Source organism: Meles meles, chromosome 11 (genome assembly GCF_922984935.1).
Source record: "Meles meles chromosome 11, mMelMel3.1 paternal haplotype, whole genome shotgun sequence".
NCBI lineage: Eukaryota > Metazoa > Chordata > Mammalia > Carnivora > Mustelidae > Meles > Meles meles.
In genome coordinates this window covers 91258081-91285595 of record NC_060076.1, presented here as the reverse complement: position 1 = coordinate 91285595, position 27515 = coordinate 91258081, and the positions used below count along the sequence as shown (strand labels likewise).

At 42.2% G+C, this 27515-nt stretch overlaps 1 protein-coding gene across 1 annotated transcript in view; it reads left to right on the top strand.

Annotated features, from left to right (window-relative positions):
- PUM3 (pumilio RNA binding family member 3) overlaps positions 1-27515 on the top strand; it is a 55579-nt gene that overhangs the window by 4528 nt on the left and 23536 nt on the right. The window contains exons 2-14 of the mRNA XM_046023523.1: positions 675-766; positions 2135-2353; positions 4858-4993; positions 5592-5667; positions 7324-7417; positions 7686-7752; positions 8721-8895; positions 9854-9957; positions 10946-11024; positions 13266-13364; positions 14056-14109; positions 17731-17811; positions 26156-26298. Of these exons, the coding sequence (XP_045879479.1) occupies positions 682-766; positions 2135-2353; positions 4858-4993; positions 5592-5667; positions 7324-7417; positions 7686-7752; positions 8721-8895; positions 9854-9957; positions 10946-11024; positions 13266-13364; positions 14056-14109; positions 17731-17811; positions 26156-26298 (1412 nt within the window). The 5' untranslated portion in view covers positions 675-681. The remainder of the gene's footprint in view (positions 1-674; positions 767-2134; positions 2354-4857; positions 4994-5591; positions 5668-7323; positions 7418-7685; positions 7753-8720; positions 8896-9853; positions 9958-10945; positions 11025-13265; positions 13365-14055; positions 14110-17730; positions 17812-26155; positions 26299-27515) is intronic.

Below are 27515 nucleotides of genomic sequence, written 5' to 3'. Positions count from 1 at the left end.
TAATTAAGGGGCTTTCTGTCGTGTGCCCTGTGCATGGTGAGGTCTCTATACCCAGAAGTGACTTGTTAGATTTCCTCTAAATGAAATATGAAATATTCCAACATAATCTTACTTTGGAAGCCACTCAAAATTACTGGTCACCTCTAAAATAAAAATAGCCAATTGAACATTAGAAGTTTTTGTTTTAGCTACACTGGGTGCGTAGGAGACTTATAGGCAGTCTTTGATTTTCTTTCATTAACTTGAATATTGGTAAGTGCAGCCTGTTGTTCTGGACTTTTTAGGATGGAAACCAAGAAATCAGATGGTGATATCGTCGGTTTCTCATCACAAAGCTGTCCTAGGTTATAGGAAACACAAACACTGAATCATAGTTAACATAAATAATGGTCTGTTTTTACCCAGAACTGTTGTTGAATTGTTGTCCCCAAATACATCACACACTAGTAAAGGTGTGCGTATTCTTAGATTTTATGTTGCTGTCTTGTTTTTTTTCATTTTTAAAATCTTCGAAGCACGGATTGCATAGTTCCTGGATTCATGGGCCCATGGTGGACGCAGGTGATTTTTCCTGCATCTATGAAGGCCCGGGACTAAGTGTGACCCTGGTCGATGCCACTTCCTGGCTGAGAACAACCCAGTGATCCTTTTGGGGTTTTGTTTTTATCTTCCAGAACTGCTATGATGGAAGTTAAAGGGAAAAAAAAATTCACAGGAAAAGGTGCAAAGACATCACAAGAAAAAAACAGAGTTCATAAAAACAATGGTAAGAGAGCCATACCAAACTGTGCTTCCTATAGGAGGCGGCCCTATAGTTGGAGGGAGCGGGTGGCGGGATGAGGAGGCCTAGAGCAGAAGCCAGTCTGTTTTTCTGGGTTACGATTAGGAAAAAGCAGGAGTTACTGTGTCCCAGTTTGCGTGTTCCCCATAAAACTAAAACATTTTCGAAATTGCCAGGATAATCAGAGGATGTTATACTCACGGGAGACCCTTCATCTTAGCTGGGAATCCCGCTGCCACATTTTCTTTATTGATTTGTTGTGTTCAATAAATTGTGCCTGGTTAATGCAGACTACCGGTAAACCAGCTTTTGTCGTCAGCGGTTCTATTTGTGCAGTCTTTATTATTCCATCAGGTGTCACTGTTGCAGAGCGGAAAAGTCAGGGACTCTCTAAATGGCCTAAATGATTCCCAAGGCATCTTCGGTTTTTTTCTTGAAACAATCATAGGGCTTAGCTATTGCAGTTTTCTCCTCATTTGTTAGCTACTTCATTTGCAAGCTCGAGTTAGCTAATGATTGTTATCAAATAACTGTACTATAGGCTTTGAGGACATTTTTCCAAAACTAGCAATTCTGAGAAAAATTAAAGTCTGTAATTTGATATGATATTTAATAAAATAATAACATCCTTAACATTTTAGAAATAAATTAACATCTTTAATTTTAATTTGATATGTGATTTAAAATGGCATTTCTAAGTTTTAGGGGTTCATTTTATTTTTAGATTCACTGTTATTGAATAATTGAAAATTATGTATGAAGACTTGAACAAGAAGTCATTAAAGTAGAATGCAAGATATATAAATAATAATTTATCTTATTAAGTGATGTTAACGTGCTTAAAACAGAAATACACCTGACTGACAATAACAGTTAACCGTAGCATTATAGATAGTTTTTATTATGCATTTCTCTAGTTTGTTGATTTTCTATAGTGAATCTGTATTATGATTTTATAAATCAGAAATTTATTTGAGAGAGAGAGAGAGAGCACCCACATGCAGGTGATAAGGGACGGACGAGGGGGTGCAGAGGAAGAGAGAGAGCATCTTAAGCAGGCTCCACGGCCAGCACGGAGCTGGACCCGGGGCTCCGTCTCATGACCCTGAGAGTGTGACCCGAGCCAGATCAAGAGTCAGACACTCACTCAACTGACTGAGTCACTGAAGCGTCCCTAAATCAGGCATTTTAAATTTTGTTTTTACTTTTTAAAATCCTGTTCTCCATATTTGAGAGTAGGACACAGTAGGTTTCCCTAAAGAGTGTGTAATTTTGTGTAACAAATACAGCCCGGTGAATAAAAGAGATCTCAGCGCAGGCTCACTGAACGGTGATGGTGATTATTGTCCCTAGATTCTGGCTTGTCAAAGACACTTCCAAGGAAAGCTGGCAAGGAAGGTGGACCTAAAATCACATCTAAGAACTTCGAGAAATGTGCCGTAAAACCTGGGAAAAAAGGTGTCAAGCAGTTCAGAAATAAGCAGCAAGGGGACAAAACACCAAAGAACAAATTCCAGCAGGCAAATAAATTCAACAGGAAGAGAAAATTCCAGACAGACGGTAAAAGTGATGGTAAGCACTGATTCCTTCAACGCAGTCTTTGTGGAAGCCTTGCTGCGCCCGAACTGTGCGGTGGCGGTGGGGTGTTCTAGAGGTCTGGTAGAGACGCCCCACTCTTGGTCCTTGACGGGCAGCATTTGGGGTGGTGAGACTAAGTAAGCCCCAGAAAGCACCTTCCCTGGTCAGAATTGTCTTCTGGTGCCTGGAGTACCTTCCTTCCTAGACTCTCCGCGCTGTGGAGTTCAGCTGAGCTGGAGTGGCTTCGTGCAGTAGAACGTCAGAGAAATATCCCTTTCTGGAGGCCAAATTTTATTGGTCGATTGAATGATTCAACGAACAAATATTTGAGTTTTCTGTGCGTTTTGCTAGGAGATGGGAAAGAAAAATTGTCACAACCCGTAGAGGTACAGGTGCCACGTCAGCTGGAGCTCTTGGCATGGCATTTTGTTTTATTTTATTTTTTTTAATTTTATTTATTTATGGCACAGAGATCACAAGTAGGCAGAGAGGCAGGCAGAGGCCACTGAGCAGAGAGCCCGACGCGGGGCTCGATCCCAGGACCCTGAGATCATGACCTGAGCCAAAGGCAGAGGCTTTAACCCACTGAGCCACCCAGGCGCCCCACTGGCACGGCAATTTAAACACACACATGTTCTCACGTTCTCACGTGAAGACCTGTCATGAGGTAGCCCCGGTTCCTTTTCTGTGGGAGCAAGGTTCCTGACATGTCAGGATGGATCTCTGCTTTTATTTTCTCATATTTGCAAGTCGGCACTCAGGGGGATTGGATACTGGAGGTCCCCGAAGCTGTCGTGTGTACTGCAGCCCGCCGTGGCAGATGTCAGGGTGCCCAGAAGCTGGTGGAATTAAGTGAGCTCGGTCAGGGTCAGCCCTTCTCTTCTGTGTGGTACACGATGCCCTGGCGCGAACGGGAAATACGCCCTCTGTTCCGGGCAGTCTCAGGTTACCACCGGGGAACAGACAAGTAAGGGGAATAAATGAAGTACGTTATAGTAAAGCGTATAGCCATTAGAAATTACGTTCTTGAGAATAATTTAGTTTTGTGGAAGAACGCTTACAGTAGAATAATGTTTCAGTGAAGCAGTGAGATTCTGAATTTTTAAAGATTAATATAAAACATACATAGGGAAATGGCAGGAAGAAAATAAAATGTTACTATTTGCATGTAGGTTTTGAGATGATAGGGGAATTTTGTTTTCTGCATTTTCCAGGTTTGTTTATAATGCACGTGTTTTCTAATCTGAGGGGGGAGATGTTTAGAAGGCAGTAATTCCCCAAAGGGTTCCTCGAAGGACACTCAAATAATACCCATTTTATTAAGTTGCTCTTTGTTTGGCCTCAGTGGGTTTTTTGATTCATTTGGTAAGATACTTAGCTTTTGAAGACAAAAAAGCTCTAATGGAAAGATACTGGACTTGCAGAGCGTTACTCTGTAGAAAACTGAGAAATTTGGACTGGGTACCATGAGACAGTATCCGAGCAGAGTACGGAGTTTCAGAGTTCTCTGGGTTCAGCCCCGGTTCCCCAATTGAGGACTTGTGTGACCTTGGACAAGGAACAGAAGAAACTTCTTAGTGCCTTTGTGAGAAAGGGCATATTAACAGGGTTGTTGTGAGAATTAAATGATAGATAACAACACTCAGGGTACTGAAAATTTTCATACATTTTTCCCTGTTTTAGTTGGGACTGATTTTTGTTTACATTAGGAACTGATTTTGTTTACAGTAAGAACTGATTATACCTAAAGTCTGAGGACTGTAATGTTTTACAGTAGAATTTTTATTTCACAATTGAAGAGGAAGCTTAACATTTTTCAGTTGCCTTTACACTCCTTTTTTTTTTTTTTTTTTAAGATTTTATTATTTGAGGGGCGCCTGGGTGGCTCAGTGGGTTAAGCCGCTGCCTTCGGCTCAGGTCATGATCTCAGGGTCCTGGGATCGAGTCCCGCATCGGGCTCTCTGCTCAGCAGCGAGCCTGCTTCCCTCTCTCTCTCTCTCTCTCTCTCTGCCTGCCTCTCTGTCTACTTGTAATTTCTCTCTGTCAAATAAATAAATAAATAATGTTTAAAAAAAAAAAAAAGATTTTATTATTTGACAGACAGAGATTACAAGTAGTCAGAGAGGCAGGCAGGGAGAGGGAAGGAAGCAGGCTTCCCACTGAGCAGAGAGCCTGATGTGGGGCTCCATCCCAGGATCTGGAGACCATGACCTGAGCCAAAGGCAGAGGCTTTAACCCACTGAGCCACCAAGGTGCACTCTGTTAAGAGTTGATATGTAGCTGTTGAATGAATGAGTGGTTGTTTTCAACCAAATTTAGAATGTATTAACTGCTCAGAAAATGAAATAAAAGTCTGAGTTTATAGGGAATGATATTTTTACAGCGAATGTTGGTCCTGATAAGTGATTGCCCTGTGTACCTCATTCATACTGGTTTGTGGTGTTCAAAATGTTAAATGTAATTTCTATAATGACCAGAATAATTTCTCTAATGACTAGAATCAGCGGCCAAGAAACCTAAATGGGACGACTTCAAAAAGCAGAAGAAAGAACTAAAGCAAAGCAGGCAACTCAGTGACAAAACCAACTATGACATTGTTGTTCGGGCGAAACAGATTTGGGAGCTCTTACGAAGGTAATGCTACCTCGTGGCATCATTATTAGTCCTTGGAGAGCACGGAGGGGTACTGGTACCCCTTGTAGGTAGTGAGCCATCCTACCCGGATCTGCACAGTGCTGGCGTTATTCAGGGAGCCCTCAGCACTGTGCTAGGCCCATCGGTGTGGGACGTCCGCTCGTGGCAGGAGTGTGCGGAATGATGTGGATGGGTCAGACATGCTTATGGAAATGGATGAGAATTAAAATGGATCGGAAATGCTTCCTGACAGAGTTCTGAGAAAAAGGAGGATAGTTTCTTATCTGCTCAGTTTTGAGATACTTAAGTATTTGGTATCGTGGACATGTTTTATTATTTTCCTTACTTCCGAGGTTCTGGCTGCGAAGATTTAAATTGATGCATAAAATTACACCTTGTGAGATGAGTTCTTGTCTTTGAGAAAATTGCTTTCCTCCGGCTGCTCTGGAATAGTAATTTTAATGTCAGAGGTTTGCTGCCTCCAAAGAGAAAAATCACACCTACCTGGGTGAACGTACGCTGGTAGGGTTTTTAGTTTCTCCTGTTTAAAATAATGTCTTTACTTAAGCTCTGTTTCCCCCTTTACTCTCATTTATAGAAAAGACTGTGACAAAGAAAAGAGAGTGAAATTGATGAGTGATTTGCAGAAGTTGATTCAAGGGAAAATTAAAACCGTAAGTAGGGCAGGCTCACAGTTGCCTGTGTTAACAATTGAAATCGACTCACTGTCAGGAAGGGCTGGGTGACCATTCATGATCCGTGAAGTTGTCGCAAATGTATTTGGCCACAGATTTCAAGTACCTGTTACAATATTGACTAAATAAAAAATTTGATAGTTGGGACCTTACTGCTGGCAAATTAGTAAAATATCAAGTATTTGGCTCTGTCACTTTTTTCAAGAATTTACTTACGGTAATTCTGTGTTCTTTAAAGTTGCTCTGAGGAATTCATTAGTTAGTCTTTCTCCGAACTCTGTATGCTTCCGTATGTTCTAAGTAGCTGGCTTTTTTGAGTATGTGATGTTAACAGATGATTACTTCTTTCATCATTGCCTTTATAAACATCATACAGAGATCTTTGAAATACAGATTTGGGAGTTCTAAGCCAATTTTCACTGTTGCTCCTTAATTGTATTTTATAATAAACCTCTGTTGACGCTTGTGTATTTGGGTAAATACTTAGCTGACTGTTCACTTGTGAGACAACAGACTTAGTAGCTTTGGGGACCCTGGAGGGGTAGCCTTTGCCAGACCATATACGTAGGTCTAATCAGATGCTGTTTTGCAGTTTGAAGTCTTGAACTACGCAAGTTCCCAGCAGTTGCTTTCTTCTTTATTCAGGAAGAAGTCTTTTTAGGCTAGAACTTCTCAGTTCTAGCAGTAGTCTGTTATCCTTGATTTATGAGTATTTTACACTCAACTTTCCCAACTACCCTTCAGTTAATAATGCATGGCCTTGGGTGTGAACGTGGTGTTCAAATCCTCACTCTGCAGCTTAAAATGTGTGTGCCTTTGGGCAATGACAACCTGTGTATTGATTAGTGTGTGCTAGGGGTTGTGGTAACCATTGCATACTTTGTCTCCTTTAACTTAATGTCTTTGTCCCTGATGGACATTTGATACATCTGGGATTCAGAGAAGTTAACTTTCATCCCCAGGATCCCAGGGATAGTCTGCTCCTTAACTTCTCATAAACTTGCTTTTCTCATCTATAAAATGGGCATAGCAACAGCACATTCTTTTTTTTTTTTTTTTTTTTTTAAGATTTTATTTATTTATTTGACAGAGAGAGAGATCACAAGTAGGCAGAGAGGCAGTAGAGAGAGGGGGGGAAGCAGGTTCCCTGCGGAGCAGAGAGCCCGATGCATGTCTTGATCCCAGGACCCTAAGATCATGACCAGAGCCGAAGGCAGAGGCTTAACCCACTGAGCCACCCAGGTGCCCCACAACAGCAAATTCTTAAGGTTGCTTTGACATCTGTGAGGAACTTGAAGCATCAATCTTGGTTATATAGTAAGTGATCAGTATGTACAAAGCAGCCATCTTTTAAAAAACTTAGTTTTATCAACAATATCTCTGTAAACGTTCCTTAAGGAAATTCTTCTGAAGTGCATGGTATGTATGGTAGGTGGCAAAACCAGAGAGTCATTTTGTACAACTGAAACGAGCATTTCTTCTCCCGATCGACCTCAGCTTGATTTTATCCATGAGGACCCTACCTTTTGACTAGCAAGGAATAGTAAGCGGTAGCAGTGAGACATTAATACTGTGCTCAGGACACCCATCTTCAGAGAGAATCAGTGTGAAGGCCCAAACTGGTCTTTCCTGCAGATCGCGTTTGCACACGATTCCACCCGCGTGATCCAGTGTTACATTCAGTATGGGACTGAAGAGCAGCGAAAACAGGCATTTGAAGAACTGCAAGGTATTTCTTTTATGCGGAAGAGTAATCGTGATTATTCATAAGAAGTCACTGTTTTTCTCTTGAAATACCCAAGACCGCCCTGGAAAATAATTCTTACCGAGGGAAAGCCGTGTGTTCTCCGTAGGACCTTTTCTTGTTTTTATTTGTTCATTGCGTGGGACAAGTTAGGACAGTTGTCTGTGTTCCCAGGATTGTGCATTTATGTAGTTCTTTGCTTCTGGACTGTAGTGAGGCTAGCAAATCATTGTAAATGTATTTTGTTTTTCAGATGATTTGGTCCAGTTAAGTAAAGCTAAGTATTCCAGAAATATTGTGAAGAAATTCCTCATGTATGGGTGAGTTGTTTTATTTATAAAATATATTGTCATTAGTTGTTTTTTTTTTTTAAGATTTTATTATTTGACAGAGAGAGATAGAGATCACAAGTAGGCAGAGAGTCAGGCAGAGAGAGAGGAGGAAGCAGGCTTCCCGCTGAGCAGAGAGCCCGATGTGGGGCTTGATCCCAGGACCCTGGGATCATGACCCGAACCAAAGGCAGACGCTTAACCCATTGAGCCACCCAGGCACCCCTTGTCATTAGTTTTTTAAAGGTGGGGATACCAGTTGTGCATGTGGTCTGGGATCCTAATAATGGCCCTAGGCAGATGCCTGTGATGTTTCTGGGGCGCGTGGTCTTAAAAGCAATTATTGAAGTAATGTGAACGATGGCCTTACTTCAGCACTCTTGTGAGTGTATTTTGATGCCCTGGAAGAGGAGGTGACCAGTATTTAGAAGGCGGAGGGCTGGGAGGGGGACACGGAGGAGAGTCAGTGGGTTTAGGGTTAGAAAATGTCAAGACATAAATTAGCACGAATTGCTACTTGTCCTGACTTCTTTTTTTGAGCATAAGGTGCCATAATGTGCTCGCCAACAGTGAACAAAATTTCCACGTATTTCCGGCTGTAACAGGATAGTGTAATACAGGGGAGGGACACCGAGCACTACTGAGTGCCGGTCCCAGTGCCCTGTGCACCCGAGGTCACTCGGCCCTCGCCTCAGCCGCATTCTTTGTGTTCTGTGACCGAAGAAGCCGCATCACAGAGAATTCCAGTAACTTGCTCAGGATCCCTCCGCTGCCCGGCAGAGTCAGGTCTCAGACGTCAGTAGCAGGCTGGCCGGCAAGCTGCAGGTGGCCTTCTCCCTTGCGTTTCTCTGGGGCCCACCACCCGGCATTTTGATGGGTTGGGCTCCGGACAGTTGGGTTTTGTTGCCGCCCGGCTTTCTTCTCCTGTCACTGAGCTGTCACCGTCGCATTGGGCTTAGGAGTAAGCCACAGATCGCAGCGATCATGAGCAGTTTTAAAGGCCACGTGAGGAAGATGCTGCGGCACGCGGAGGCGTCCGCCATCGTGGAGTACGCCTACAACGACAAGGCCATCTTGGAGCAGAGGAACATGCTGGCCGAGGAGCTCTACGGCAACACCTTCCAGCTTTACAAGGTGACAGCCCAAGACGCTCCGTGAGCGCTCGCTCTTTTCTCCGTGTGCTGTGCCCGACTCGGCAGTGCCCCGTTCTCAGGAAGTAGTTTTGCCTTGCCTGGCCCGTTGAGACACCGCCTCCCACCCTTTGTTCTCTCAGACGGATTGTCGGTTTGTCGCTGCTGTGATGAGCCAAGTGATCAGACACATTCTCTTCCCCCCAGAGCACTCTCTCTAAATCCCCTTTAAATTAAACCCACACTGTCACCCCTCCCGAGTGCTCTGTGTAGTGCTTCCGTACGGCCGTTTTCTGACAGACTGAGGGGACGATTCTTAATAGGTAGCAAAGCTTTGTACCCGCCCCGGCTCTGGCCGAAGTGCCTCAGGCTCCCCATTGCTGCCTTCCGTGTGTCTTCATGCCTGGACTGTCCTTCCCTAGGTTGTATCCAGGGAGGAAAGGGAGCAGAAAGAACCAGCCTTGGATATAGTACAGGGATTGAATCAAAGAGGCCAGGAAGGGGACTAGGACAGTTAAAGAGTCTGTTTCAGACCCTGCGACATAAACACACCCCTCTGTCTCCAGAATACGGATTATTTCCTAGCTTGCCTCCCCTAGTCAGGTTCAGCTCCTGCTTTGAACTGAGTGCTTTACTGCTTTTGTGACTCCCACAGTAGGAATATCCACCTAATTACAAAGCGTGTGGTGGCAAGAATTTGTAGCTGACTACTGGATCGCGTGATAAAGCACGTGCACGCACCCATCGACTGGCCGAATGGGTCAGCTGTTGGGCTGGCTCTTTAAATACACTGATGGTGCAGAGAGTAAAATCAGACAGTCGAGTTACCCCATGAGTGTATCTGCAGCAGGGCTTCCCTTATATAAGTAGGGGAAACCTGAAATTTATATTAAGTTTATGTGAAATAATTCTGTCGAAGAAACTTGATTAAACTTAGAGGGGTTTGATTTTTCTCGTTGTAGTCAGCAGATCATCCAACCCTGGACAAAGTATTAGAGGTACAGCCAGAAAAACTACAGCTTATCATGGATGAAATGAAGCAGATTCTAACTCCAATGGCCCAAAAGTAAGAAAGCTGGTTTTGTCTTTTCTTAGCATTCGAAAGAAAGAAATGTTATATAACCCTCACATAGAAAAGGTTGATGGTTTCCCAATAGACTATGCTACTTACATTGGATCCTGAAGCTTAGATGCTCAGGTGTGTGGCCTTCTTAGCATTTGTACCGTAGCAGAGTAGTTAAGGTGTAGCCTTTGGGACCCAAACTGCCCAGGTGGGAATCCTGGCGCCCCCCCCCCCCCTTACTTACCAACTCTGTGACAGCCGGGCGACATAACCTCAGCTTCCACATCTATAAGATTGGGATAATAGCAGTACATGTTCCATGGAAGCTTATGAAGATTAAAACGGTTAATGTTTCCAAAACACTCAGAAACAGTGCTTTGCCCATAAAGGCAGCCGGTGTCTGCTGGCTACTGAGATTGTCCGTGTCAGCCTGACATCTTCGTGCCCTGATGGTCCGCCTCCACTGTACGTCTGCATCCCGCAAGCGTCACATGGGGAAGCTTGCATCAGTTCGGGCCTGTTGCGGTTGCTGGTACTGTTTTGTTCTGTTCATGTTTTAATTGGGCTAAAATTATTTTATGAAGCTAAGCATTGTGAAGGGTCCTTGGCAGAAAGAAAATAACCGTAAAAAAGCTGGTGCACATAGGGATTTCTGATCACATGTCCGTCGTTGGGTAAAAGCATAGACGTCCTTACTGAAGATGGTAGAGTGTACTTGAAATGGTGATAAGTCTTGGCCGACTAGATACTAGAAATTTGTGTGCTGGTTTTGGTTGTAGAGGCTACGAAAAGACTTAGAGTCTGAAAGGTGGTTTTTTTCCCTTAATTCCTAGTATATTGCTGAAGGATATATTCTGTCTGATGACGTTACATTTGCTAAACCATTTCATTGGCTTTGATTATTTTAGGACAACTGAGGCTGCCTCAGTCTCTGTTACTGTATGTAGTGCTAGATCTGACACAGTCTGTCTTCCCTTTTCTCTCTTTTCAGGGAAGCTGTGATTAAGCACTCATTGGTGCACAAAGTATTCCTGGACTTTTTCACCTATGCGCCCCCAAAGCTAAGATCAGTAAGTTCTTGCTGTTGTTTTTAAAACGAACACAGAGGAAGAGCCATGTTAAAATGTAAGACACTGCTTTGAAAATTTTGGAAATTTTAAATAGTTGTTTATTAATTTATTTGGGAGAGGCAGAGGGAGGATACCTTAAGCAAGCTCCATGCCCAGGATGGAGGCCAGTGCGGACTCAATCTCATGATCCCGGAATCATGACCTGACTCAAGATCAAGAGTCAGATGCTTGGCCGACTGAGCCACCCAGGCACCCCTGTTTCCTTATTTAAAGAAGATAAGCCACTAAACGTCTTTTGAACAAGCCTACTAATTCCATTTAGATATTTGCCAGAAGACAGTGGAATTGACCATAATTTTATCAATCTTGTTGGATTTTTAGATTTTAATTATTAGCCAAAAACTGTTCTCCAGTTAACCATACTGAAAATTAACTCACAAATAGATGTTCGGCATGCCAGGGGTTTGAAATTCCCCTGTGCTGATAAAAAATCATGTCAGCATTAAAAGGCTAGGGGAGGACACTTCTGTAAAACTAAATGGACCATGAACACCTGGACCTTATATGCTGGAAGGATAAGGAACACAGAGTGAAGATAATTTGTACTGCCCTTCAAGTCATTGGTGGGAATACAAATGAGAATTCATCATTTAGTCCCCTGAACTTCGCTTGCCTCATCAAACCGAACTCATTGCCTGTTTGTCCTCATTACAGTAGTAAGGGGTAACTGAAATAACGACCCTGACTTCTTGTTAACAAATATGCCAGATTAAATATTCATAGGAATTTCGACCCTCTCCAAATTGACATAGGGAAGGGGCGCCTGGGTGGCTCAGTGGGTTAAGCCACTGCCTTCAGCTCAGGTCATGATCTCAGGCTCCTGGGATCAAGCCCCGCATCGGGCTTTCTGCCCAGCAGGGAGCCTGCTTCTCCCTCTCTCTCTGCCTGCCTCTCTGCCTACTTGTGATCTCTCTCCGTCAAATAAATAAATAAAATCTTAAAAAAAAAAAAAAAAAAAACTGACACGAGAAAAGACCTTCCCAAGAGTAGCTGCTCACCTGAGCGTATGGTCCAGTGAACATAGCAGCTCCTGCTGCTCTTTTGGGGATTTCTCTCTCTTTTCTGCAGAGCACAGTTTCTGACAGGTCTGGATTTATTAAGGCAGGCCTGTATTTTGGGAAGTGAGAATATGAGCACTTGGGTATATTTAGTGGTAGAAAATATTTTTTTAGTGTTGAATGTATTGATAACACAAAAAGCATTGGGGACTTAGTGTGAATATACATTAATGAGACAGATCTTTCCTGTCCCTGGGGCAGTCACTCTCCAGCTGGGTGGCTTTGAATAGATTCGTAAATTTAGATATGTAAGCTGAGAGCTGTGTTTTGGAGACCCATCCTGGGAAAGGATAGTTAAAGATGAAATCACTTGTTCCTTACTGATGAAACTAGGCACCCACCTTTCTCTTTCATGGTCTGAGACTTTGTTTTTATTTTATTGATTTGAGATAAATTTTTAAATTGGGAACAGACTCAAGTGGGGTCCTGCAGCTTTTCGCTGTCGGAACTCATGTACCTCTGTAGGCCAGACTTCCCAGATATCATCATGAAATTGTGTACATTGACAATGAGGAAGGATGTTTATAAATAAACCAAACTACCTTGTAAGAAGTTAATGGCTGGGTTTTTACTAAGGGTTGTTGATAAATGAGGAACTAGTCTCCCAGACTCATTTTTCTTAGGGAACTATTAAGTGTTTTTATGGTGAATTGTTCAAATGATTTCTAGAAATAATCCAATGATAAGCTGAAAAAGAGAAACTTTTTTCAAAGTTAGTGTTTGGTTTTTTGTTCATTATATACACTATTCTCTTAGGAAAGAGCATTTTATTTATTTTATCTGGTTTTATTGTTAAAAACTCCCTTCTTACCACAGTCACTTCCTAGATTTCTTTTTCTGGACAAATCTTTTGGAATATACTACACATCTATATACCGTTTTGAATAGATACTGGTAAAACTCCTCAGATATCTTAGAGACATTGCTACCACTACTTGCGCTGTTGATGGAGAAAAAAATGTTTAGACAAAAGTTGTTTCTGCGTGCTTCTCTACGAAATGAAAAATGAAATTGTTAACCCCCTACACTCTCTTTCATCCTCTGTGCATGACTGCCCCTCAGTACACAGATTTTTAAAAGGCAGGAAGAGTAAAATAAAGCCCCGGTGCCGTTTGTCCTGCAGGAAACGATCGAAGCCATCCGCGAAGCCGTGATCTACCTGGCGCACACACACGATGGCGCTAGAGTGGCCATGCACTGCCTGTGGCACGGCACGCCCAAGGTGAGTGGTCGCAGACTCCCGCCCTCCCCCGCCGGCTTTGCCTGTGTGCAGGCAGCATTGTGGATGCTTAGACGCCTTGGTACCTGTCCAGTCCTTTCAGTGATCTTCGTGGGGGCGGCAGAGGCAGGAGGTCCTAATGAGCAGCCCGGTTGGCTCACGTGGGTGTTCAGTGCTTGGAGGGAAAAGGAGAAGATCCGTGTCAAATACAGAAGTTTCACAGAGGTGATCCGCACTTCCTTGATAGTACAATTTTGTCTTTAAAAGAGTTGCACTTTGCCCACCTTTTAAATGAATACAGATTTAATTTCTGTTCAGCAGGTAAGTATCGAATACGGTCTACACTGTGCTCTCAGGCATTTGTAGGAGTTCAGATGCTGAATGAGTTCCCTCCATTCTCACTGTTTTAAAAGAAGGTAGTTTCACTAAGTTTGTCTTATAGCTAATAATTCTGTGCTTCTGTATTTCGGTCCCCGTGCGTTGTCACGAACAGGTCTAAGGTTGTAATAGTTCTGAAAGGACTTAAAGCATATTGCCTTTTTTTTTTTTTTTTTTTTTTGGTCTGGCTCATGCTCTTTTCAGTAGTGAAGAGTATGCCAGACTGGCGGGAATTTTAGGATTATATAAAATTTTTGGCTGTGATTTTTAAGCTATCACTGAAAGCTGTAACAAAAGTTAATTCTTCTTTTTTAAGGACAGGAAAGTGATTGTGAAAACAATGAAGACTTATATTGAAAAGGTGGCCAATGTAAGTATAATAAAACCACAGTTTATTAGGTTTTTGTTTGGTTTTGGCTTCTCTTTAATTTTTTTTTTTTTTAAGATTTTATTTATTTATTTGACAGAGATCACAAGTAGGCAGAGAGGCAGGCAGAGGGGAAGGGGGAAGCAGGCTCCCTGCTGAGCAGAGAGCCTGAGGTGGGGGGGCTCCGTCCCAGGACCCTGAGATCATGACCTGAGCTGAAGGCAGAGGCCCAACCCACCGAGCCACCCAAGCGCCCCTCTTTAAGTTATTTTTAATAGTAGAATGAAATCATGTCTATTGTAGAAAATTTGAAAACTGCAGAAAATTGCCAAGAAGAAAATTGTTCCTTGTTTTATTACTTTTTCTATGCATATGTTTGTATTTTAATGATACTAAATTTATACTAAATAAGATTTCTCCTTTTTTCATTTAACATCCTCTTGTGACAGTTTTCCATTTTTAGTAGATATTTTTTGAAGGCCTGGTATTTACTTCTTTAATGAATTTGTCCAATTATGTTATTAAACATGAAAATTACTGCCTAGAATAAATTTGTAAAGTCAGCAGAGAAAATTCTAGTTAAGTTTTATAGTTCTTTGGGATCCTTTGGTGATGCTGTAACAGCTCTCCAGGTGAAATTATAGAGGATACAAAAAGATTTTTCGGAGGGATTAGCTGTCTCAAAAAAAAGTGTTTGTGTGTATTTAAATACTAAGTGGTTTTCCATAGTATTTCTGGAATATATGTAATAGTAAGCACTTTTTTATTTTTGAGTTACCTTAAGCATCTAATTTACTGGGGAGCTAAAATTGGTTGCTACCAACTATTTCCTGTGAAAAGTCCGATGAGCGCTGCTGGCATCTGGGAAGTACTGATTTGGCCATGCTGCTGCACACACGCAGGTTGGTGCTGCGTGACCACGTACACACCTGCCGTCTTCTGTAGGCTGGAGACGGGCGAGAGCACGGAAGGCCGTGTGGAAGGCAGCTCACTTTTCTGTAAGGAAATGAAAGAAGAGATTCTTTATGGAGTGGTTTCCAGAGTATGACAAGATTTGATTAGTCATTATTCACCATTAAGTAAATCCTCTGTATAACATTTTAATTTGAATATTTTAAATTAGAAATAAATAAAAATAGAATGTTAATAGAAAATTCTGGAAAGCATTAATAGTAAAAGACATCATTAAATAATAAAATTAGATTGTTTGAATTTTACAGTTTAATTGTATAAACAGTTTTTGTTTTTATTTTTTTGTCTTTGAGACCCTAATCCCAGCCAGGCACCGTGAAAAGGAGAGATTACCAGTGCAATGCCTTTTGCATCTCAAGGAGTTGCCTCTAGAGAGGGAAGAGAAACTAGTAACAGCCCATGGGTTCAATTTATGGTTATTCAGAAGCATTTACATTTCCAGATATTAGGGATTCTTGACATACTCTATTATTTCGATCCTTTTAAAATTTTAAAGACTGATTTTGTGGCCCAACATATGGTCTATCTCAGTATCTTGAGGAGAACTTATTTTGTGGAGTTAGTGGGTGTGGTTCTCTGCAAATGTCAGTTAAATCAAGGTGGTTGATAGTGTTGTTCAAAGCATCAGTGTTTTTACTGATCTCTTCACTGGCTCGTTTTCTCAGTTGCTGAAAAATAATAAAAGCTCCAACTGAAGTTGTAGGATTGTCTTTTTCTCACTTCAATTTTGTCCCAGCTTCTCTTGTTTTCACCCAGAGGTTTGTTGTGTGTTTGGGCATGTTTCTGCATGTGGGACTTTAAAAACTCAGAGACCAGAACTTGTGTGCCCTCTGCATATTGTTCTCTACTTCCTGTTCTCCACTCAGTCCACCTCAGAGGTCATTTTATTTCAATATATATACATTTTATCTACCTCATTCTTTTTAATGACCTGATAATGTTTTATTATATGACTTACATAATTCACTTAACCAGTGCCTACGGTTGGGCATTTGAGTAGTTTCTAGTTTTTGTTATTTCGAATAGTACTCAGGTACTCTTTTGTGCGTTTGCGGAAGCACGTCTGTAAGGTAAATCCCTAAAAATGGAATTGTTAGATCAGAAAATACACGCACTTTAAATTTTTATAAATGTCGTCAGTTGCTCCTTAAAGAAGTTGAAGCATTGTCCATTCTCCCCAACGACAAAGAAACGTGCCTGCTCCCCAGACCTTTGCCAAGTTAGTATATTAGCAGGGGTTCTCCCTTTTGCATAGATGATAGGTGGAAAGTGGTATTTCGTTGCTTTAATTATTGTCCTTAAAATAAGTCTTATTTCATATGCTTTTTTTTTTTTAAAGATTTTATTTATTTATTTGACAGAGAGAGAGATCACAAGTGGGCAGAGAGGCAGGTAGAGGGGGTGGGGGGAAGCAGACTCCCTGCTGAGCAGAGCGCTGGATCCCAGGACAGTGGGATCATGACCTGAGCCGAAGGCAGACGCTTAACCCACTGAGCCACCCAGGTGCCCCTATTTCATATGCTTCAAGCCACTTGTCCCTTTTTTTCTGCGAACTAACTCTTTGGATTCTTTGCCTATTTTTAGTAGAGGGTTGGTCTTTATATGGTAAAAATGTTAGACCTTTCTTATTTTTTTTTCTGTTTTGTTTCTAATTGAAACATTATTACCTGCCGTGTTCTTCAGTGCCGTGTTCTTCAGACCTGGCTCTAAATGAGTATTACCAGAACTCAGACAACCTTCTCAAGGTAGAAGATTGCTATCCTTACTTAGGATACAAAAAAGAATATGCTACAAGCTCTGAAAACACTTTATTTTTCTCTTTTGTCATGAGGTAGAAGTTCTTGGACTTTAGGAACAATGTAATGTCAGCATCACAGAAGTAATTCTGTTATTTCAAGAGATGGCCATTGTGAAAGTCACAACATAAATTTTTTAATCTTGTGCTGCTATATTTTTTAAAAACGGTTACTTTTATTCTCATAGTATCTAAGTATATTCTTTTAGTTTGCTATTTAGTATTTCTCTTCTGATTATATGGGATTATTTTAGAGAAATTGGGCAGTATACGAAAGAAAATGAAAAATCATTCATAATCCTTTAACCCAGCAGGGACGATTACATTACAGTGTTTTTCTTTCCCTGATTTTCTTTGTACACATATTGTGTATATTTTTTATCATATATGATTATATCTGAGTTTATTTGCTTTTATTTTTCATGATTAGAATACTGATGTATATATATTTATGTATATAGGTGTATACATACATACATATATATAGTTTTACACTCTTGGGTGTTGGTTCCCCCCCAGCTTACAGTTGCATTTTTTAGTGTAATTTTCAAGTAATTTATTAACAGGATACCTGTTTTTGAGAGGTGTTATATCCTGGTTAGTTAAGAAAAATGAGACTCGGCTACTTGTTGATATTGAAGAATGTGCTTTTGTTTTTCTTTTTTTAAAAAAATCAACCTAGAATATAATTAACTAGGTCCTGATAAGAGAGGAAGTTCCTTTGAATAGCTTTTATCTGTCTTTGTGTTATATTAGACAGTTGTCAGGCTGGTAACCTTACAAAGTGCATCCATGGGGAGAATGAAAGGGAGAAGCCGTGCATTCTTCTAACCTTCCCTAGCTTCCGTTTCTTACAGGGCCAGTACTCCCATTTGGTCTTATTGGCGGCATTTGATTGTATCGATGATACTAAGCTTGTGAAGCAGATAATCATATCAGTAAGTAATTCTCATGATCTTGAATATATGTTCAATTGATAGATCGTTTGCAATGATGTCAGTTTGATTTTACACCTGTGTGTGTAAAGATGTTGGAAGTGTGCTTTCTACTGGTATTTTGTGGTTTTTTTTGTTTTTGTTTTTGTTTTGTTTTTTCAGTTGTCTCAGTTCTGTTTTGTGGCATTTGCTCTTTTTCCTGTGTAAACCATGATCTTGGAACTTGATATTAATATTATTTTGGATTTACAAGGGACTGGTTACATTAGGATCACATGGCTTTTTGACCACATGATTTGCTAGATGAAAAATGAGTCTGCAGTTCCGTATTCAGATGTGATGAGACGTTCATTGCTGTAGTAGTTCTGCAGTTAATTATTCCGGGACTCATGGGCGGAGCATGTCCTTTCTCGCCTCCCTTTGGAGAAACTCCCTGCACAGTTACCTGGTTTATCATTGCCTCAGTGCTGGGTGGGGCTGGAGAAGAAAAACCTACAAAACTCATTCAGTTGTGATACTCCTTAGAGCTTTCATGAAAGCTTTTTCAGAGTCCTATTAAAAATTCTTCTAAAATTAACAGACCAGCTTCCTTTTTTCATTTCAGCAGTTCCTTCTGAGTGTGGTACAGTGACCACAGAGTGGCAATAATTAAATGCAATTCATTTAACCCTAAGCTGGTCCTCAGAAAAACTGTGGTCCTTTGGTAAAAGCACTTCAGAGTAAAATCTACCTTCTTCAATGCTTGCCTCTTTTCCTGACTTCTGAATATGTGATCCTTTCTTCGCTACCTCTCTAGTGTGTGGGGAGGGGGGGTGAGCTTTGTGGTAGAGGTTCCAGGGGTGAGGATAAGCCCTTGCTGTATTGGTAACAGTGGCCAAATTTAGAAACATTCTTAAAACCGTATGATCTGTACAGACCTAGATTGTTCTTCGAGGCATTACACAGACCTTTGCTGGATACACACAGACGGGGCCCTTCGAGAAATCTTAGTGACAAAAGCTACTTTCCCACCATGAGCAGGGAGGAGCCGTGTGGATGTGCAGAAAGAGACTTTACCTGTTGGCACGTGGGGGTGCTGTGGCCTCTCTCTGCAGCCCTTCTGAAAGCACGGAGCTGGCGTAGTGGGAAAACAGGCCGGCGAGGGCAAGGTTAGGTGCCAGCGGAGGGCCCCAGTGTGTGTGAATTTCTCATGCCCTTGCTGTCATGTTCCGACTTTCCCCTTGACTGTTTTAAGATTGCGATGACTTTCTTTGGGATGGGATTGTGGGAAGAAACAAGTTGGCAAGACTTGCCTGTCACAGACGGAGTATTTTGGCATGTTCCTTGTGACTGTATTACCCTTTTGACTCCAATCAATAATGATTGTTTTTCATTCTGGTGACAGAGATGTGGGGCCATAAATTGGCAAAATGAATAAAGTTGTTTCATGAAAATGGAAACAGGCTGGGCTATTGAAAGTTGCTTTGTTTAATATTTTCATTACAACTAAAATTTGCATAAGGGTTCCAAATGGGTTTCAAGAGAAACCAGGATTGGCCACCATTGTCTGCTGGATTAGTTTTTTCCAAACTGTCGTCCCTCTTCAAGTTGCCGTTGAAACAGTTTTAATTCCTCATGCTTATCGGTTTGATTCCCACAACTACTTGAGCTACATTCCTTATGCCTTTCTCATACTTAGGGCAGCTTTCCCTGAGAGTGGCCTGATGAACTCTCGCTTCTAACCGACGGAAGGCTCAGCAGGTTCTGGGTATCATTAAACTATATAGCTAGTGATAAAATCCGGGAATGCTAATTGCTCTTGTGTTTTCCACCACCACAAAATCTGTTGCAGTATTCAGTGCTTTTTAAAAAAAAAAAAAAATACCCAAGGAAGCATAGCGTGGCTAATAAGCATGCTGTTCAGCGTAACCAGGCTTCCTGAAATGTCAGGTCGAAATCACAGCCGGGTCAGCTGAGCCCTCGTCTTTTCCCACCCACTTGACTTTCCAGAATAAACACACTTATAAAATTTGATCCATTTACCCCTGGAATTGTTGGTATGATGCAGCCACTTGGACAGCAGTGTTCCTCTGAAAAGGAGAGAAGTACCCTGACCAGTTGCTGTTTGAAAGGAATAAGTATTGCTGCGTCCCTTTAAAATATTGCTATTTTCTAAATATACAGAGAAGTACTAAGACTAATACAGCAAACACCCAGCCTCCCACCATCTGAGAAAGAAGTAAAACTTGACACTTGAAGTTCAAGCCTTCCGTGTACGTCCTGGATTGCCTCTCCCTCCACACCCACCGTGATAAATTTTGTTACGTATTTTGCATACACTCCCTTATCCTTTGGCTGTATGTAGATGAATGTGGCCCTGTTGTGCATGTTTATAGAGTCTTTGTAAGCATGTCTTGTATGTTTCCCTCTGCGACTTGCTTTTTTCTTTTGGCATTAGGTTGTGAGATTTGGTCAGGGCTTGGCAAGTCTTTTTTTTTAGTACAAGGCCAGGTTGTAATTATTTTAGGGTTTGCGAGCCATTCTATGATCTCTGTTGCCTATTCTTGGTTTTTATGTTTTGCTTGTTTTTAGCAACCCTTTAAAATATGAAAACTATTCTTATCTCATAGGATGTGTGCAAACAAGCCGCAGGTTGGATTTGACCCATGAGCCATGGTTTGCCCACCCTGTTGTAAATCACTTTCAGCGCCAAATAGTACTGTACTATGAGTATACCATAAATTAGTTTTCCCTTTTTCTGTTGATAGAGACTAGATTGTTGGCAGTTTTTAAAACATTCAAGTTTTCGTTATTTTTTGCTGTTCAAATTTTATGAGCATTCTTGTATGTCTCCCTGTTTTTCTAAGGCATTTACTTAGCACAGTCAGTGGGCTGCCAGATACACTGCTCATGTGTTCAGAGCGTCACACGCCGTGTCTCCCACCCAAGCCACTACAAAACCTGTTGCATCGCGCAGTGCTTTTAAAAATAGCCAAGACGGCTTAGTGTTGCTAAGCATTCGGCTCAGTAACTGGGTTTCCTGAAATGTCAGGTTGAAATCAGAGCCTAATAAACACTCCGCCTTCTCTCATTTAAGGCACAGCACCAGTTCTGTCTCTAGGCGGCTTTCTGATCTCCCAGCCAGCCCTGCTCTCCCTGTCCTCACAACTCCTCGAGTTTGTCTTTGCCAGCTGTTCAGTTAGCCATTGATGGTGCTGTGGCCCAGGCCCCGGGCAGGTGAAAGGAGGAGACCGCCGGGGCGGGGGGGGGTGAGCTGTTGGGGAAGGAGAGGCTGGAGCTGCCTGTCCAGGGTGGTAGCTGCCAACTACGGGGATACATTCTCCTGGTTGTGTTTTTGTTGACTTTTAATTGTGGTAAAACACGCATAATGTAAAATTTACCATCTTAACCTTTCGCCCCTTTTTTGCACACTTCTTTTTATTGAAGTTAAGCGGGCATACACTGTGAGTTTCAGGTGCACGGCATAGCGATCGGACAATGACATATATTACTGTGTGCGCACCACGGTAAGTAGCAGTCCCGTCGTCACCATACAAAGGTATTACAGGATTGCTGACTTCCCTATGCTGTACTTGACAGCCTGTGACTTACTCATTTCGTAACACAGAATAAACATAAAAAATACACTCATAAATACAGAGAACAGACTGGTGGTTGCAGCAGGTTGGGTGTGGGACGTGATAATCGACCTTGGTGAAGGGAAATGTTGGGATAAGAAATGCCCAATATTTTTAGGTTCAGTAGTATTAAGCTTATGCACACTGTTCTGGAACCAACCTCCAGAACTTTTTCTGCTTGCAGAACTGAAATGACACTCATTAAACTCTGTCTTCCAGTTATTTGATCACAGGGAGATGTACTTCTGTACAGAATCACCGTAGTTTTTAAAAGAAAACCACTTACAGGGCTGCCGTCCTTCCCTAGTGATCTATCTTCCTTTTATACTTGCCCATCTTTTACCTCTTACTGGAATTTTTCATTTTTATTACATTTCTCGTGCCTCTTCCACGAGATTTTGGCTCTGTGAGGTTAAGGCCAGTGTACATCTCTTTCTGGCCCCGCACGGAGCCCACGGAGAGGTGTGCGGACAGAGGCTCCGTTCTCGGTATCGTGCGCTGCTTTCTGCATGTCCTCCTGCCACCGAAAGTGCGAGACTGGTCTCCCCGTCCTCGCAGCATGCGCTCTGACCCTACTTCTGGGGTGCACCCTTTATCGGGACCTTTACTTTTCTGTTTTAAAAGAGATTTGGCAAAACAAGAATGCCTGTGAATCTCGTAAGGGTCCAACACGCGGAGGTCAGACCTGGGCAGACGAGGGAGGGGTTTTATCCTTCCCGCACTCTGTTTCGGTCCACACGCCTGCTCCCGAGTAAAGCGCACAAAGAAGTTACAACAAATGGGTCTTGGGATTTTCTCTGTTAGTTTTATTGAGAAGGATAGTTGAGTCGAAAACCTTTAAAATTGAACGTTCATTGTTGGGGTTCTCTCTGTCTTGAGGATGCCAAAATCATGACCCCAGCTACCTTACTTAATCTCCCCCAGTTTAAGAGCCTGTAAACTGAGAGGTGTGTTTTTAATATGGACATAATTACTTTATAGCATTTTTCAGTTTGCAGTACGAATTTTCTCGTTTGCTCTTGGTAACAACCCACAAGTGAGGCAGGTGTATCATTTCCTTGTACAGATGAGGGAGTTGATGGGCAGAGAGGTTAACTGATTTGCCAAAGCCTACACACCTTGAACCCAAAGAGCGAATCTGGCACACAGCTGTAGCAAAGCTACCCCTCACCTATTTCTACCTCTTTCAATAGTCAGTAGTGTTTTGGGAGGATCATCTAGAAATTTCTCTCTGCTTTCTCTGTAATCTACATTAAAGAGAAATGAATTAGTACTCCTTAATACAGCCATGCTCGTAGTATTTTATTTTTTCCAAGATGAATGTTTTTTTAAAGATTTTATTTTTTATTTGTCAGAGACAGAGAGAGAGAGGGAGAGAGGGATCACAGGTAGGCAGAGAGGCAGGCAGAGTCAGAGGGAGAAGCAGGCTCCCCGCTGAGCAAGGAGCCCGATGTGGGACTCGATCCCAGGATGCTGGGATCATGACCCGAGCCGAAGGCAGCCGCTTAACCAACTGAGCCACCCAGGCGTCCCCAAGATGAATGTTTTTGATGGTATGAAAGCTTGGATGAGAGTGAGATGGGAGAATTAAATGGTACCACAGTTTTTTAAAATGGGGAGGGGCAGAGGGAGAGCAGGAATCCCAAGCAGGCTCCACACCCAGCACAGAGCTCCACTGGGAGCCCGACATGGGGCTGGATCCCACGCCCCTGAGATCATGACCTGAGCCGAAATCAAGAGTTGTCTTCACCAACTGAGCCACGCAGGTCCCCTTAATGTTACCACATTTTTAAGTAAAGATTTTTTTAGCTTCATATGATTGTCAGTTTATAAACATTGCACTCTCTGAAAAACCTTAAATTTAGATTCAGAGTTTCTTTTTTTTTTTTTTTTTTAAGATTTTATTTATTTATTTGACAGAGATCACAAGTAGAGAGGCAGGCAGAGAGAGAGAGAGGGAAGCAGGCTCCCGGCTGAGCAGAGAGCCCGATGCGGGACTCGATCCCAGGACCCTGAGATCATGACCCGAGCCGAAGGCAGCGGCTTAACCCACTGAGCCACCCAGGCGCCCCCAGTTTCTTAATGACAAACTGAAAGGAAGGAAAAGTTCAGTGAAATTGGGGACTAGTCGTGAGTAGTATTTGTGCTTGGGTTTTGTGTCTATTTTGGAAGCGCTCACTTATTGTGTTGAGGGAAGCCCTTTCTTCCTGAACCATGTGCGTTGTCCTAGCCCTTAAGTGTAGCCTCTGCAGAGGAAGTTAAGTAGGTTGAGGAATACATTTTGGGTTCATGCCTCCTCATTTCCTCTTCACATCAAAGGAAAAACTATTAATTAGAAAAAAACAGCAGCCAGTTATAGCTCTTTATTGCATACTCCCCTAGGGTTTGGTTTTGTTGGTTTTATTTTGTTTTTTTGGTTTGTTTGTTTGATTGTTTGTTTTTGGTTTTTTTTGTTTTTTTGTTTTTCAAAAAAGCATTTGCTGTGAAGATACTATACCCCAGAGTGGTTTTCTTTAGGACAGTAGAGTGGGGGGTGGGGGGGGGGGGCGCAGGTTAATGATTGTAGAAACTGGCCTAAGCTATGTATCATTTTCACTCTCTTCTTTCAACAAATTAAAGCATCTGTCTATTATGAGTTGGTTAAGCCTTAAAATGGAAAAGCCACTCTAAAGGTAGCCTGTATTTGTGGTACTAAATGCTTCATTATAAAAAATACATATCCTGAGCCCACTCTGGGACATGTTTGCCTGAAATTACAAAGGAGCTCCCTCCTTTTTTTAGGTATGAACATTTTTTTCCCGTCTTCCTTTTCTGACTGAAATTTTAAGGTTTTTTGCTTCCTGGGTGGTTGAAATTCATAATCATTTGGAGGTGGTTAGATCTTTTGCACCTGTTTTCTGCAGACCTTTATCTTGTACAAAGAGATCTTCATGTGTGACCTTAACCATCTTCAAAAGTAAGAATGCAACAGGGTTTAAAATCATGGAAACCCATGGTCTTGGGTCGGCCACGTCCTGGTGAGTCACCTTTATGCATCTACCGCAAGTCACTTACCTAAGCCTCGGGCTGCTTCTTAGCAAAATGAAAGTGACTGTAGTCCCTCTGTCCTGGTGTTGGGAAGAGTATTTAGGATAATGGGGATAGTGCTCTCCGCATTGGTTTGGCTCCTCTGAGTGCCTTTCAAGTGTTAGCTGCTATCATGAGTTTTAGGAAGCACAATCTATTTTTGTGTAGACAATGAGAGAAGGTTGACTTTTTTTTTTTTTTAAGATTTTATTTATTTATTTGACAGACAGAGGTCACAAGTAGGCAGAGAGGCAGGCAGAGAGAGGGGGGAAGCAGGCTCCCCGCTGAGCAGAGAGCCCGATGTGGGGCTTGATCCCAGGACCTTGAGATCATGACCTGAGCCAAAGGCAGAAGCTTTAACCCATTGAGCTACCCAGGCGCCCCGAAGGTTGACATTTTTAAAAGAGAACTGTGATGTGTGGATTCTGCAGTTGGATCACCAACCTTGGGGTCACAAATTTGGTAGTGTTGGGATCTCCTCCGTGACGAGCTTCATTTTTAGCTTGACTCCTTGCATTGAATTATTAATCTCAAATCTCATTGAAGGTAATGGTTATTTAAGAAAATAGCCCATCTGAGTAGATTATCCCATGGAGAATTCCTTTCTGTGGAGTTGGGGGACCAAGACTAGTCAGAGGCCTGCCACTGACACGCTGTGTCCTCTGGCAGGTCCCTTCTCCCCTCCATGGGTCCCCCACTGGTAAACCTGAAGACCTGTGCAGAGCTGTGTCGGTGGCCCCGGCCAGTTGTGCAGGACCTGCGCTGCATAAACATGTGTGGCTGTGAATACCTGTTAGGCTTGTTGCAAGAATTAGGAATGTTAAAGGGGAAATAACACGATTTTTTCTGTTGCAGATTCTCTGTTAAGAATAGAGGAATTTTTAAACCATAACTTCGCTGTCTGGAAACATCAGCACATTGACACAGGAGCTTAGCCAGGGTGGGGATGACATTGCCTTTGTTACTTCAGTTCAAACAACTAGAAAAGGAGATGATTGTTCTCGGGAAGTTGATTGGAAACGTCATAGAGTGTAACTGTTTGTAACCGCTCCGTGGACTCTCTCTGCATTCATTCCCCTTCCCGCTCCGTGGATTCTCTCTGCATTCATTCCCCTTCCCCCTGTTTCTGCTTTCAGTGCAATCCTTAAACAGCCTTCATTTGCCATGAATAAGTAACTAACTTTAAAAGCCTTTATTCACTTGTTCGATGTAACAGAGTTCCTTTATCTCCCTTCGCATACATCTCAGTGGGGAAATTCTAGTAAGAATGTCCTTCATCGATGCCGATTCTACATGTAAAGCAGCTGCAAATTAACCGTATCTGCTCGGTGACCCTAGCAAGCCATGTTCCTAGTAAGAGTGGCCTGAGAACTGTTGGTCGTAGTGAAGGAAGAGAACGCTTTTAAAGATTATTTTTTAAGTCCTTGAGCTCGGTCAGCCGTATAAACGGCTTGTTCAGTAATGCTGGTCACAGTCCGGAAGCCGTTCTGTGTTCTGAGCATCAGGCTTTGTCCTTTAAGGGTGAAATTTCAAAATCAGCTCCACATTTCTGCATAGCAACGTGGGAGAAAAGAGTCAAGCATGGCTCCTTGCGTACCCTTCAGATTGCAAGTGTACCTTGTCTTAAGCACATACATTCATTTTTTGTTTCTATAATTTTCCAGGAAATTATTAGTTCTTTGCCCACCATAGTAAATGACAAATACGGAAGGAAAGTCCTGTTGTATTTACTGAGCCCCAGAGACCCTGCACATACGGTGCGAGAGATCATTGAGGTTCTGCAGAAAGGAGACGGCAACGCACACAGGTAAGAAGAGTCATGGGAGCGCTTTGCTCCTCTGCTCGCTTCTTAGTTTCAAGGAGCTTGTGTTTCCAGAAACGTGCTCACGCACGCATACCCTCTGTCGTGCTTCTTCTCTAAAACTCAGAAGGTGTGGGCACCTGGGTGGCTCAGTGGGTTAAGCCTCTGCCTTCGGCTCAGGTCATGATCCAAGGGTCCTGGGATCGAGTCCTGCATCGGGTTCTCTGCTCGGCAGGGAGCCTGCTTCCTCCTCTCTCTCTCTCTCTCTCTCTGCCTGCCTCTTTGCCTACTTGTGATCTATCTTTGTCAAATAAATAAATAAAATCTTTAAAAGCAAACAAACAAAACCCTCAGAAGGTGAATCCCATTTTTAAGCCTGTAGTTTTGACAGATTCTTAAGGTTTTTGTCTGGAAAAGGAAATAGAAGAATCATGCTAAAAGAATACCTCTGAGTGCCTTGCACATAGTAGATGCTCAGTGTATATGGTGTGGTTTGATTTTGCTCTATTCATTTGTGTAGTTTAAATCATAGCAACTTTTTTAGGCTTTTTTTTTTTTTTTTTGGACTCCGGTATAGTAACACACAGTGTAGTGCTAGCTTCGGGTGCCCGCTGTGGTGATGGAACAGGTCTAGGATAACTCGGTGCTCATCTCGCTAAGTGCGCTTTGTGATCCACTTCCCCTGTTTCACCCATCCCCTCCTCCCTTCCCCTCTGATAACTATTTTGTTCTCTCGAGTTGAGAGTCTGGTTTTCGGTTTGTCTCCTTTTTTTCCATGTTCATTCGGTTTCTTAAATTCTACATGTGAACGAAATCATACAGAACTTAATCTTTCTCTGACTGACTGATTTCACTGAGCCTTCTACCCTGTAGACCCATCCATGTTGTTGCAGATGCCAAGCTCTCATTCTTTTTCTGTGCTTGAATAATACCCCGTTATCCACACACCAGCTCTTCTTTATCCAGTCCTCCATCAGTGGGCACTCGGGCTGCCTTCATAATTTAGTTGTCGTAAATAATGCTGCAGGAAGCGTAGGGTGCATGTATCTTTTCAAATTAGTGTTTTCATATTCTTCGTGTAAATACCGAGTAGTGAAATTACTGGATCATAAGGTATTTCTATTTGTAATTTTTTAAAATTTTTTTCTATTTATTTTTTTTTAAAGATTTTATTTATTTATATGACAGAGAGAGAGAGAGGAGGAAGCAGGCTCCCCGTGGAG